A 14796-nucleotide genomic window follows, 5' to 3' on the forward strand; every position below is an offset into this window, starting at 1 on the left:
TTTATTATTTCAGTCATTTTAAATTTATTGAGACTTGTTTTGTTTCCTAACGTATAGTCTGTACTGGAGAATGTTTCTTGTGTTCTTAAGAAGAATGTGTATTCTGCTGCTGTTGGGTGAAGTGTTCTATGTATGTTTGTTAGGTTCAGTTGCATTATAGTGTTGTTCACATCTTTTATTTCCTTGTTTATCTTTGTCTAATTTTTATATCTGTTATTGAGAGTGGAGTATTAAACTCTTCAACTGTTACTGCTGAACTTTAATTCTTACTTTAGTTCTGTCAGCTTTTACCTAATAAATTTTGGAGTTTGGATACCAGGTAAACTTTTGTTTATAATTGCTATGTTTTCTTGATGTATTTACCCCTTTAACATTATATAATGTCCTTCTTTGCCTCTTGCAAAAATTTTTGCTACAATCTATTTTGTTTGACATTAGTAGAGCCACTCCAGCTCTGTATTGGTTATAGTTTGCATGGCCTACTTTTTCTCTTCCTTTTATTTTCAACCTATTTGTGTCTTTGAACCTAAAATAAATCTCTTATGGACAGCATATATTTATAGGATTGTTTTCTAAATTTGTTTTCTCTGCCTTTTAATTGGAGAGCTCAATCCATTTACATTTAATGTGATTACTGATAAGGAATAACTTATTTCTGCCTTTTTGCTATTTTTCTCATACAGTAGTCTCCCTTTATCCATGGGGGTTATGTTCCAAGATCCCTAGTGTATGTCTGAAACTGTGGATATTATGGAATCCTATACATAGCTATGTTTTTTCCTATACATACATACCTATGATAAAGTTTAATTTATAAACTAAGTGCAGTAAGAGATTAACAACTAATAAAACAGAAAAATTATAATATATTACGGTAAAAATTACTATAGATCTTAGCAGCCTCAGCATATGAGTTTTTTCTTTCCTTATTAAGTTGGGAACTTTCACTTTTTCACTTAAAGGAGGCACTTTATGATTTCTCTTTACTATGTCTGAATTGCCAGCATCACTACTCCTACATTTTGGGGCTATTATTAAGTAAAATAAGGATTACCTGAACACAAGCACTGCGATGCTGCAACTGTCGATCTGATAACTGAGACAGCTACTAAGTGACGAATGGATGGGTAGAGTATACAGTGTGGATATGCTAGACAAAGGGATAATTAATGTCCTGGGCATGATGGAGAAGGACAACATGAGATTTAATCACACTACTGAGAATGGCGCACAATTTAAAACTTATGAATTATTTCTGGAATTTTCCATTTAATGTTTTTGGATTGAGGTTGACCACTGGTAACTGAAACTGTGGAAGGTGAAACCACAGATAAGGGGGGACTACTATATCTTACATCCTTACGTCTTTTATATTCCTCAATTTTCCCATTACTTCCTTTTTTTTAATAGATATTTTTTAGTGTACCATTTAAAATCCTTTTTCATTTATTTTACTCTTTTTGCCCTAAGAATTGCAAATATCTTAGTTTATAATAATCTAGTTAGGAGTACTACTAACTTAATTTCACTTGTACATAAAACTTTGCTTCTGTGTAGCTCTGCTCCCTTTTTATGCTGTTACTGTCACAAATTACAACTTCATGCATTGTGTACCCATCAAGATAGATTTATAATTATTGCTTCATGTGATTGTCTTTTAAATTAGGTAGGAAAAAAAAGTAGGAGTTACTAACAAAAAATTCATTAACATTGTCTTGTATTTACCTATATAAATTTTCCTTTACCAGCATTCTTTGTGTGGATTTCAGTTACTATTTAGTGTCCTTTCATTTTAACCTAAAGGATTCCTTTAGCTTTTCTTTGTGGGCAGGTCTGGTAGTTTTAAACTCTTTCAGATTTTAACTGGGAATGTCCTGATTTCTCTTTCAATTTTAGTGGATAGTTTTGCCAGATATGGAATTCTTGCTTGACAGTTTTTCTTTCAGCACTTTGAATATGTCATCCCACTGCCTTCTGGCTTCCATGGTTTCTGATGAGAAATCTGCTGTTAATATTGTTAAGTATCGGTTGTTCATGATGTGTCACTTCTCTCTTGCTGCTTTCAAGATGCTGTCTTTGTCACTGTCTTTCAACAGTTTGAATATGATGTATCTCAGTGTGGATCTCTTTCATTTTATCCTATTTAGAGTTCATTTAGCCTCCTGGATGTGTAGATCATTTTCCATCAAATTTTGAAAGTTTTTGGCCATTTTTTCAAATATTTGTTTGCCCCTTTTTCTCCTACCACTCTGGAACTTAACATTATGCATGTTCTGATACATTTGATAATGTCCCACAGGCCTCTTAGGCTCTGTTCGTTTCTTTTCATTCTTATTTCTCTCTGTTCCTTAGCAAGAGTTTCTGTTGATTGTTTTTTTCCTCTATGGGCCATATTTTCTTGTTCCTCCATGTGCCTTGTTCTTTTTTTCTGGGTGAGGAAGATTGGCTCTGAGCCAACTTCTGTGCCAATCCTCCTCCATTTTATGTGGGATGCTGCCACAGCATGGCCCAATGAGTAGTGCCAGGTCCACACCTGGGATCCGAACCCATGAACCCTGGTCTGCTGAAGTGGAGTGTGCAAACCCAACCACTATGCCACTAGACGAGCCTCATTTTGTCCTTTTTTTATTGAAAACTGGACATTTTGAATATTATAATGTGACAACTCTGGAAATCAGAGTTTCCCCTTTTCCTAGGGTTTGTTATTGTTGACACTTGATGTAGTTGTTGATTGTTTGGTGACTTTTCTGATCTCATTTTATAAAGTCTGTATTCCTTGTTGTGTATAGCCTCTGAAATCTTTTGCTAGCTTGGAAGTCAGCTAATGATTGGACAGTGTTCCTTAAATTCTTGGAACTAAAATATCTCCTAGTTTTTTCAGAGAGGTTCTGTGTGAGTTGGGGCATGCCTTTAATACTCAGCCAGGCAGTTGAAAGCTCTGCTTTAGCCTTCACTTCCTCCTTGTCCCATGCCTCACAGTCAGCCAGAGGTGGAGCTTATGGCCTTCTCACATCTTTCCTGAGCATGTCCACTGCGCTGTGCACAATGTGGCCTTTTAGATTTCCAGGAATATGTAAAAGGTTTTCAAAGCCCTTATCTTTCAAAACATCTTACTCTCCAACCTTTCCTTCTAGCTTTTTTGAGTAATCTGTTGTTTGCCCCAACTGTTATCTATTGCCTCAGTAAGCAGATGCTAAAGTATTTGCCTATAAATGTTTTTGACAAATGCTTCCCAGGTGGCAGCTTTAGCACAAGATGAGTTCTAGTCAGTCAGGCAAAGTAAAGACAAGTGTTCTGAGCAGATCTTCCGGGGAGCCAGATCAGCTTAAGACAATTTGCGAATGAGATTTATTCTGCTGCTACTTGTACCTGTACCTGGAATGCGGACTGTTACTTTCAAGGCTACTGTTGAGCTGAGGAATGGGGAATGGGAGTAGGGTAAGTTACAATGTTAGAAAGCTCACTATTCTTACTGAGTCTCACCCATTTTATATGAGTGCTGTGTTGCTGAAAGCTTTTAGTTTCCAGTGTCCTGAAAAAGTCGATTCTGACAATTTTTGCCAATTTTTTTTTCTTGCTTTTATTGAGTTAATGGGCTTTCAGAGTTCCTTACTTCTCCATTTCCATTGACATCATTTTTTGATTCACTCTTTCTGCCTGAATCCTTGAAGATTTTCTTTGTCTTTGAAGTTTAATAGCTTAATTCAGATGTGTTGCGTATCTTTAATTTTCCCAGAACATGATGTGTTGTACCAGTATTGCACAATTGTGGTATACCTGTGTATTTTTATAGTCATTCCTTGAAGAGAGAATTACTACAAATGTTTTTGTAATTTCAGCTTGGTTTAGCTGGGTAAATCTTCTAATATTGCTTGAGCTCATTCATCTAGCTGTAGTCATGTGATAGCTTTACTGTGGCTGGTGATCCAAGATGGCCTCATCCATGTTGGGGTCTTGGTGCTGGCTGTTGGCTGGGCCGTTCTTTTTGTGTCGCTCATCTAGCCTGGGCATCTTTGTAGACCATAGGAATATTCTAAAATACTGAAAGAGGAAGGAAAGGCCTCTCAAGACCTTTGCCATTTTCTGATTGCTGCTGTAGATTTTTAGCCACAAATCTGGCCTTTCTTTTTCTTTCTTTAAGTTTTTATAATCTTGTTTTTCCTCTTAGCCTATTTGTATTCTGTTCAACTCTTTCTTCTTTCAGTGGTATTTTTTTGAAATAGTAAATTTATCTTGTTGCTAAGAGTTACATTGACTCAATCTTTGGTAATGGGGCTGCATCCCGTTTATTGGTCGATCTGGGTTGGGTGCATACACACCCACTGGCAGCGGACAGTCCCTGGAACGAGTGAGATTTTCAGCTGGCACTACTCCTGTTGTAGAAGTGCCTCTCACATTTTTATTTCAGTAGTATCATTGACCTGAGATTATAGTTTTTGTTTAGAGTATTGTCTACCCACACATCGAGCTTAATCTTGTTTTTATTGACTTAGGTTACTGTATCAACAACTGATAGAAGAAACAATAAACTGATTTTCAAAGTAAATTTGGTAGAAATGGATGAGAAGATTTTGGTTGACTTCCGGCTTTCTAAGGTATGTAGAAGAGCACATTTTTTAAAAAAAATACTTTGTTTTGCTATTCTTAAAGAAGTATTGCATATTCATTGTAGAAATTTTAAAAGTACAAAAACATATAAAGAAGAAAATAAGAATCAAGTTTAATCTTATCATCTAGAGAGGACACAGACTTATTTTTGATATATTTCATTATAGTAGTCCTCCTACTTATAGCATATACTATATGGAACTACTCTTAGAGACTTTTTTAAATGGTGTTATATTTGTATATACATGGCATTTGTAAATATGTGGTAACTTGGTTTTTTTGATTTAATATTGTGAACATTTGTTCTTTTCATTATTTATTCTTCTAAAACATAGTTTTACCAATGCTTGAAACAGACAGGATGTCATTGCTTCTGCTCTCTGAGCCCAGTGTGATGGGAATAGTGATGGGCCACAAATCCAGTCAGAATTATTTATGTAGCTACGTCTTCTACCAGGATATTTGATCTTCGTAAGAAGACTTGAAGGGAATGGTAGCTGGATTTACCTAAGGATATTTGTCTCTGCTTACCACTAAAGAAAGTTTGATTTTATGGCTTAATCTTTTTTTTTTCTTTGACATTATTTTTGGGTATCATTTCTAATACAGGGTGATGGATTGGAATTCAAGAGACACTTCCTGAAGATTAAAGGGAAGCTGAGTGATGTTGTAAGCAGCCAGAAGGTTTGGCTTCCTGCCACATGATAGACCCATTGGCTCTGGGATTCCTGGTGAATATAGTGCTGCTATGTTGACATTATTCTTCCTAGAGAAGATTATCCTATTCTGCAAACTGCAAATGATCCTGAACAGTTGTTTTCCCCAAACAATTTCCACTTCTGTTTGTATGTTCTTCATAAAAGTAATACCTATATTTTAATTGTAAATAAAACTTTGGGGAAGGGATGGATAGAATTCATTAGATATTTCTTCATCTGTGTTTAGTGTCTGAATTTGAGACCCATCTGGTGGAAACCAAGCTTTGGGGATACACGAATTTACCAGCTTTTATACCAACATAATAAAAGATGATATTTTTGTCCTGTTTTTAAAATAACATTTAGTTTCTTCCAAAAAATACATATTTCCTCCATGTTGATTTAATTATATGGATGAATTAGTGAAAACAGTCCTTGTGACTTTTGGACAGTAGATTTATCAGTCTATGAAGTAACATCAACTTCAAAAAATATATCCCCAAGATTTGTACTTATACTTTCAAAAGGGCCTGATGAGGTATATAAACCTGTTTTTGAATTATAACTATTAATTAAAATTGCAAGAAGGTATGTTTTTTTTGGTGTAGTTAATAATATATAAAATACTGGTTGGTCTTTCGAGTAGAAGTGGAGCATAAACTCTAGTGCTTAACTGTCTTTACTCTAAAATTACTGTTGCACATTTTAAATATTTTTCTATATTATTTTCTACTTTCACAGCCATATTTTAATTCTTTATTAAAAAATAAATTCTATTTTGAAAATGAATAGTTAACTCTGTGAACTTATTGGTGACTAAGCTTCTAGGTGGTAAGGAAGAAAAGAGGAGGGAGAAGTAAGGAAACTATGATAGAAATAGATGTAATTCCTGGTACTTTAGCTATTAGATTTACTCAGACTTTGTCCTTCTAATAAAATTTACAGTAACTTTTGAATGTATTAGGTTGGGGCCTATATTTCTTTTTCTTGGTAATTTATGAAAATCACTTATCTTAGTCTGAAGTCTAACATCTGAAATTTTATGGTTAGAATTTATCACTTGTTAGTGTATATTGATAAATTGTGTTACTGTAGTATACCCATAGGAGGAATAAATTTGAACCAATTCCTAAGAACTGAGTCAGTAAATTCTCAAATATGAAAGAAATTTTGTTCCTGAGAATTTGACAAGTCTCAGCCATTAGTAACTCTCAAAAACAAAGTTCTCTCTGGCTTTGACCTCTCTCCTGAGCTCCAGACTTTATAGCCACAGTGTACCTGGTATTTCCACTTGACTAATAGTGATCTCATGACCAAAAACACCTTTGGCTCCCTGTTCTCCAACCTGTTCCTCCCTGGTGTCCCCATCTCAGTAAATGGTATATTCAACTCCCCAGCCCTAGAAATCATCCTTCTTGTATTACTTATCCTTCAACAGTTCAGAAAAGCAGTCAGAATGATCCTTCTAAAATGTGAATCAGATATCCCTCCCCTACTGTCAACTCTCATGGCTTTTCATCACACTTCAAACAAAATTCAAAATTTTCTCTGTGACCTACATGGCTTTATGGGATCTGCCCTCTGGCCACCTCTTTGGCCTCATCTGCCACTCTCCTACTTACTCATCCTGCTCTAGCCACATTGGCTCTGCTGTTCTCCTGACAACGTAAGCACATTCTCATCTCGAGATCTTTTCATTTGCTGTTCCCTCTACCTGGAGTACTTTACTCCCAAATATTTGTGTGGCTTGTGCTTCATTTTAAGTCTTTCCTTAAGTGTCACCTCCTATGCAAAATCTTTCTCTGACTTATCTAAAATATTACACCACCTTTATCACTCTATTTCCTTTATGTTTCATCATAACACTTATCATCTGACATTATAGGATATATTTATTTGTTTATCTATTAAGTGTCTGTTTTCCCCATTGGAATATGTAATATGTAAGCTCCTTGAGGTCAAGGACCCTATCTGTCCTATTCATTTCTGTATCCCCAGCATCTACAACATTGCCTGATACATTACAGCGTGCAATAAATAGTTGGTTAATGAAGAAATAGACACTCAGTTGATTGATCCACCCTCAAAATATATCTGGAAACTGAATACTTCTCTCCATTTTTATTGCTACCGCTCTACTTCAAGCTCCTTCATCTTCTCCCTGGATTTCTTAATAAAAACTAATGTCTTTTCCCACTTCCACTCTTGCTGTTTCCCAATCCTCTCTCCTTCAGTCCTTTTTTTTACATAGGTCTCTAAGTTATTATTTTAAAAGGTAAATTGTACTGTGACACTTTCTTGCTTAAAACCCTCTAATGGCTTCCCATTGCATTAAGAATGGAATCTAAATTCTTTGCTCTGCCTGACCTAGCACTGCATGATTTACTCACTGTACTGCAAGCAGGGCAGCCTTCTTTCTGTTCATGGACTATGTCAAGTCTTATTTCCTTTTCAGGACTTTGACGTTCACAGCTGCTTCTGCCTGGAACCCCTTCCACTAGTTTGCATAGCTGACTTAGCATTCAAATCTCAGCCGAAATGGTTCTACTATTCCCAATCACTAGCACATTATTCTATTTTCTTCATAGAACTGATCGCTACCTGAAATTATTTGTTGTCTGTTTCCCCCACCAAAATGTAAGCTCAGACTTTGTCATTTCTTTTCACCCTTGTGTATCCTCTCTATATAAGAGCACCTGGAATATAGTGGGTACTAAATAAATATTTGTTGCATAAATGAATGAATGTTGAATAAATGAATGAATTAATTAAATATCAGATGAGGAAAATGCCATAGAATATTGTAAGGGAAAGGTGAATAGATGGTAGACAAACTTTATCAGCTATTGGTATTTGTATAGAATGGTGGAAAAAGTTCAACTCAGATTTGGACAGGCTAGCTCTGACATTTATAATTATGTGAACATTGACAATTGCTTCTGTAAAGAGGCTGATAATAACTACCTTTTAGAGTTGTTTTTAATGTTAAATGTGTTAATGTATATCAAGAGTGTAGAATACTTTGTTGCACAAATAGGCATTCAATAAACATAAACTGCCATAATTTTTCTGTAGTATTCATTATGCTATTGGGAGAAGGTATTTACTCTCATTATTAAAAGTAATAGCTGCTTATCAGTGAAAATTTGGAAAGGGTAGAAATGAGACTGAAGAGGAATTTATTACCCAAAGATAAAATTTTGTTGGAAAGCTAAAATCTTTTTGGAAAGGTCAACCCATGCTGTGTGTGTGTGTGTGTGTGTGTGTGTGTGTAGCGTGGCGTGTGTTCTGTGTGTTTGTTGAGATAAATATAGATACATAAAATACGTGCAGTTTAACAAGAAGTTGTAAAGTTAATATCTGTCTAACCACAACGCAATTGAAGAAAGATCATTTCCTGACTCCATGTACCCCTTCCCCATCAAAACCCACTTCTTCCCCCGAGAAGTAATCACAAAATTTACTTTTGTAATAATCCGCTCTTTGATTTTCTTTAGTTTTCTTACCTTATGCATCTTTAAGTGATATAGTTCAGTTTTGCCTGTTTTTGAACTTGATGTAAATGAAATTATGCTCTATTTTTTTTTTTTATATTTGTGCTATTACATGTATTATTCATTGATTTTAATTACGATATAGGATGCCATTTATGAATAGACCTAATTATTTACTCATTCTACTGCTAGTGGGTATTTGGATTGTTTACAGTTTGATGCTATTATTAGCAATCCTGCTAAGGACATTCTTGTGCGTTTCCATGAATTTCTGTAGACCTTAGAGTATATACCTCGGAGTGGAATTGCTAAGTTTTAGGATATGCATATCTTCTGCTTTAGTAGAATAATGGCAAGTTGTTTTCTAAAGTGATTGTACCAGTTTATACTGCCATATAAAAAGAATATGGAATTACTGGAAAAACAGTTTGGAATGATCTACTAAAGTATGAGAATTTTCATAGTAACAGAATATGTGTTTCTAGTATTCTGAGTTTTCACCTACATTTGATGTTGTTAGTCTAATTTTTGCCAGGTTGTTGGTGTGTAATATCTCAGTTTGGTGTTAATTTTTCTTTTTCTTTTCTTTTCTTTCTTTCTTTTTTTTTAACAGTGATTCTTTCTTTCTTTCTTTTTTTTGAGGAAGATTAGCCTTGAGCTAACTGCTGCCAATCCTCCTCTTTTTGCTGAGGAAGACTGGCCCTGAGCTAACATCCGTGCCCATCTTCCTCTACTTTATATGTGGGATGTCTGCCACAGCATAACTTGCCAAGTGGTGCCATGTCCACACCTGGGATCCGAACTGGTGATCCCCGGGCCATGGAAGTGGAACGTGTGAACTTAACTGCTGCGCCACCAGGCTGGCCCAAATTTTTCTTGTTCTTAACTTTAAATGAGGTTGAATATCTTATAACGTGCTTGTTCTGGTCTTTTGCTTATTTTTCTATTTTTTTTTTAATTTTTTAATTTAAAGATTGGCCCCTGAGCTAACATCTGTTGCCAATCTGTTTTTTTTTTTTCTTCTTTTCCCCAAAGGCCCGCAGTATGTGGTTGTATATTCTACTTGTAGGTCCTTCTGGCTCTGCTATGTGGGACCCGCCTCAGCATGGCCTGACGAGCGGTGCTAGGTCCACGCCCAGGATCCAAACTGGCGAAACCCTGGGCCGTCAAAGTGGAGTGTGTGAACTTTACTACTCGGCCATGGGGCCAGCCCCTGTTTTTTCTTTTTCTTAATGATTTCAGTCCTTCGTATGTTTAGCATACTGTTTCCTCGTCAATTACATGTGTTGCAGGTAATTTTAATGTAGTCCAATTATGACCTTTCTTCTGGTTAGTGGTTTGTTTTGTTTTGTTTTTTGGTGAGGAAGGTTCACTCTGAACTAACATCTGTGCCAATCTTCCTCTGTTTTGTATGTGGGATGCTGCCACAGCATGGCTGATAAGTGGAGCAGGTCTGCACCCAGGATCCAGACTGGCGAACCCAGGCCGCTGAAGTGGACCATGCAGAACTTCAGCTACTTGACTATGGGGCCGGCCCATGGCTAGCATTTTTTGCTTCCTATTTAAGGACTCATTCCCTACTTCAAGATCGTGAAGATTTTGTGGTATATTATCTTCCAAAAGCTTTATCGTTAGCTTTCAAGTTTAGATCTACAATCCATGTGAAAATGGTTGTTGTGCATAATGTGAGGTAGAGGTCAAGTTTCATTTTTTTTCCTATATGACTATCTAGTGCAGCACTGGTTATTGAAAAAGTTATCCTTTCCCCACTGCTCTAAATTGATGTCCGTTCAGTGTTCAGATTTTCAATTCTTATTTTTTATACAGTATGTTTTGAATCAGGATCCAAATAAAGTTCACACTACCAATTTGATGTCTTAAGTTGCTAAAGTTGCTTTTGGTCTATAATTCCCACTTCATCCTCCCGCCCTGCCTTTCTGAGTTTTTTTTCTCTTGTAGTTTATTGGTAGAAGAATCTAGCTGGTTTACTCTATAATTTTCTTTAGTCTGGGTTTGCTGATTACATCACTGGTACAGTTTCACGTTTCCTCTATCCTCTGTGTTTCCTTTACATACATACGTTCAGGATGCCAGTCCTGTGTCAATTATATGTGTTGCATATAAGCATTTAAAATCATAAATTTCCCTCTGAGTACCACTTCCTGCCACAAATTTTCGTGTGCTGTATTTTTGTTATATGGCTCAAATTTTTAAAAAAATTTTTTATGACTTATTTTTTGACCTATGGATTATTTAGAATTATGTTTCTAAATTTCCAGACCTTTTGGAATTGTTTTTATTTAAAAACTTTTGAGATATAGTTTATATATCATAAAATTCACCCTTTAAAGAGTACCCTTCAGTGGTTTTTAGTATATTCACAAAGTTGTGCAACCATCACCACTGTCTAATTCCAGAACATTTTTATCACCCCAGAAAGAAATCATAGTCGTTAGTAATGACTCCTCATTATTCCTCCCTCAGCCCCTGGGAAACACTAATCTACTTTCTGTCTGATGGATTTGCTTATTCTGGACACTTAACATAAATGGAATTGTGTAATATGTGGCCTTTTGTGTCTTTTACTTCATGTTTTCAGGGTTCATCTATGTTGCAGCATGTGTCAGTACTCCATTCCTTTTTATGGCTGAATAATCAATTGGATGTGTATACCACATTTTGTTTATCTATCCATCAGTTGGTGGACATCTGGGTTTTTTCTACTTTTTCTCTATTACGAATAAGGCTGCTGGGAACATTATTGTACAAATTTTTGTGTGTCCATGCATTTTCAGTTCTCTTGGGTATATACCTAGGAGTAGAATTGCTGGGTGGTAATAGTTTTATGAATATTTTTTATTGATTTTTAGCTTAATTGTATTGTGGTCATAAAGCACACTTTGTATTGTTTCAGTACTTTGAAATTTGTTGAGTCTTTCTTGGTGGTTCAGAATATAGTTAATTTTTGTAAATATTCCATCTGTGCCTAAAAGGAATATGGTGTATACAGTTATTGGATACAGACTTCTATGTACGTGATCAACTCAGGTAATCATATTCAAATTTTCTATATCTATGCTGCTTATTCAATGAATTACTGAAGAAGTAAGTTAAGATCCACTATGATTGTGAATTTGTGTATTTCTCTTTATGGTTCTATTAATTTTGCCCTATGTATTTTGGGGTTTTGTTCTTAGGTTATATACAGGTGCAGACTTGTCATGTCTTCTCAGTGATTAAACCATTTATTTAGAAGTGACTCTCTTTCTAGACATAGTAATGCTTTTTGCCTGATGTTATTACAGCTCCACAAGCTTTCTTTTGGTTAATGTTTACATGGCGTATCTTTTTTATCCTTTTCCTTTTAACTTTTCTAAATCATATGTAAAATGTACCTCTTTTAATTATTTTTTAAATCCAGTCTGACAATTTTTGTCTTTTAACTGGAGCGCTTATTTCATTTGCACTCAATGTAATTACTGATATATTTGGATTTATTTCTGCCATCTTACTTTGGTCCCACTGGATTTATATTGTTTTCTACCTTTTCTGTCTTGCTTGGTATTTTCTTTTTATTTATTCCTCCTCCCTTAACTTGAAACTAAAACTTTTCTATTTTTGGAGGGGTTCTCTAGAATTTACAGTATACATACTTATCAAAGTCTGAAGTTAACCCCTTGTACTCTTTCTGGACAATCCAGGAATCTTATGCTTTTCTAGTTTATATACTATTGTTGTTGTGTGTTTTAATATTATGTGTGTGTATGTAAATATGTCTATATAAATGCTTTTGAGAAAATTGTAGCTTCACATGTAGTTGTGAGAAATAATACAGAGAGATCCTGTGTGTTCTTTACCCAGTTTCTCCCAATGGTAATGTCTTGTAAAACGATAGCATAACCAGAATATCAACATTGATATAGTCAAGACAGAACATTTCCATCACCACAAGAATCCCTCATGTTGCCCTTTTATAGCCATACTCACTTCCCTCCCATCCTCTGGGAACCACTAATCTATTCTCTATATCTATAATTTTTTTTTTCTGTCTTTCCCTTTTTTTTAAGTTTTTTAATTAAGGTTATGAAAGTTAACATCCTTGTGAAATTACAGTTGTACATCATTATTAGTCATGTTGTAGGTACACTACTTCACCCCTAGTGCCCTCCCCCCACCCTTTCCCCTGGCAACCACCGATCAGTTCTCTTTGTCCATGTGTTAATTACCACCTATGAGTGGAGTCATACAGAGTTCGTCTTTCTCTGTCTGGCTTATTTCACTCAACATAATACCCTCAAGGTCTATCCATGTTGTTGTGAATGGGACGACTTTGTCCTTTTTTATGGCTGAGTAGTATTCCATTATATATATATATATATATATATATATACACACCACATCTTCTTTATCCAATCCTCAGTTGCTGGGCACTGAGGTTGGTTCCATGACTTGGCTATTGTGAATAATGCTGCGATGAACATAGGGGTGCATGGAACTTTTGGAATTGCTGATTTCAGGTTCTTAGGATAGATACCCAGTAGTGGGATGGCTGGGTCATAAGGTATTTCTATTCTTAACTTTTTGAGGAATCTCCATACTGTTTTCCATAGTGGCTGCACCAGTTTGCATTCCCACCAACAGTGTATGAGGGTTCCCTTTTCTCCACAGCCTCTCCAACATTTGTCACTCTTGGTTTTGGATATTTTTGCCATTCTAACAGGTGTAAGGTGATATCTTAGTGTAGTTTTGATTTGCATTTCTCTGATAATTAGTGATGATGAGCATCTTTTCATGTGTCTATTGGCCATCCGTATATCTTCTTTGGAGAAATGTCTGTTCATGTCCCCTGCCCATTTTGTAATTGGGTTGTTTGATTTTTTATTGTTGAGTTGTGTGAGTTCTTTGTATATTATGGAGATTAACCCTTTGTCAGATAAATAACTTGTGAATATTTTTTCCCAATTAGTGGGCTGTTTTTTTGTTTCAATCCTGTTTTCCCTTGCCTTGAAGAAGCTCTTTAGTCTGATGAAGTCCCATTTGTTTATTCTTTCTATTGTTTCCCTCATGTGAGGGGTTATGGTGTCCGAAAAGATTCTTTTGAAACTGATGTCAAAGAGTGTACTGCCGATATTCTCTTCTAGAAGACTTGTTGTTTCAGGCCTAATCTTTAGGTCTTTGATCCATTTTGAGTTTATTTTAGTAAATGGTGAAAAAGAATGGTTGATTTTCATTCTTTTTCATGTGGCTGTCCAGTTTTCCCAGCACCATTTGTTGAAGAGACTTTCTTTCCTCCATTGTAGGCCCTCAGCTCCTTTGTCAAAGAATAGCTGTCCATAGTCTATATCTATAATTTTATCATTATAAAAGTGTTATATAAATGAAATCGTACAGTATTGTAACCTTTTGGGATTGCTTTTTTTGTTTGTTTGTTTTCTGTGAGGAAGATTGGCCCTGAGCTAACATCTCTGCCAGTCTTCCTTTATTTTGTATGTGGGATGCCGCCACAGCACACCTTGATGAGTGGTGTGTAGATCTATGCCTGGCCTCCGAACCCACAAACCCCAGGCCACCAATTCAGAGCATGCAAACTTAACTACTACACCACCAGGCCAGACCCCTGAGATTGCTTTTTTTTATTCAATGTAATTCTCTGGAGATTCACTCTGGTTGTTAATCCCTTTTTATTGCTGTGTAGTAGTCCATGGTATGGATGACTAACAGCTTGTTTAACCATTCACCTGTTGAAAGACATCTTGGTTATTTCTACTTTTTTGGCTATGGGGAGTACAGCTGCTGTGAACACTTGTGTATAGGTTTTTGTGTGAACATATTCCTTATTTCTCTGGGATAAATGCCCAGGAGTGCAACTGCTAAGTCTCATGGTCGTTGCATGTTTAGTTTTTAAAGAAACTGCCAAACTTTTCCAGAGTGGGTATACCATTTCATATTTCCACCATCAATAAATGAGTAATCCAGTTTCTTCACATCCTCACCAG

At 35.7% G+C, this 14796-nt stretch overlaps 1 protein-coding gene across 4 annotated transcripts in view; it reads left to right on the plus strand.

Annotated features, from left to right (window-relative positions):
- The window catches only part of CHEK1 (checkpoint kinase 1), a 34477-nt gene extending 23809 nt beyond the window's left edge, over positions 1 to 10668 (plus strand). For 2 of the 4 annotated variants that reach the window (XM_014741043.3, XM_014741042.3), the window contains exons 12-13: positions 4494 to 4595; positions 5218 to 6095. In XM_014741043.3, the coding sequence (XP_014596529.1) occupies positions 4494 to 4595; positions 5218 to 5313 (198 nt within the window). In that variant the 3' untranslated portion in view covers positions 5314 to 6095. Of the gene's footprint in view, positions 1 to 4493; positions 4596 to 5217; positions 6096 to 10230 lie in introns of those variants that run through there. The other 2 variants (XM_070272162.1, NM_001309336.1) reach the window with 2 other exon arrangements.
- The last annotated feature ends 4128 nt before the right edge of the window (positions 10669 to 14796 follow it).

Source organism: Equus caballus, chromosome 7, assembly GCF_041296265.1.
Source record: "Equus caballus isolate H_3958 breed thoroughbred chromosome 7, TB-T2T, whole genome shotgun sequence".
In the NCBI taxonomy this organism is placed as follows: Eukaryota; Metazoa; Chordata; class Mammalia; order Perissodactyla; family Equidae; genus Equus; species Equus caballus.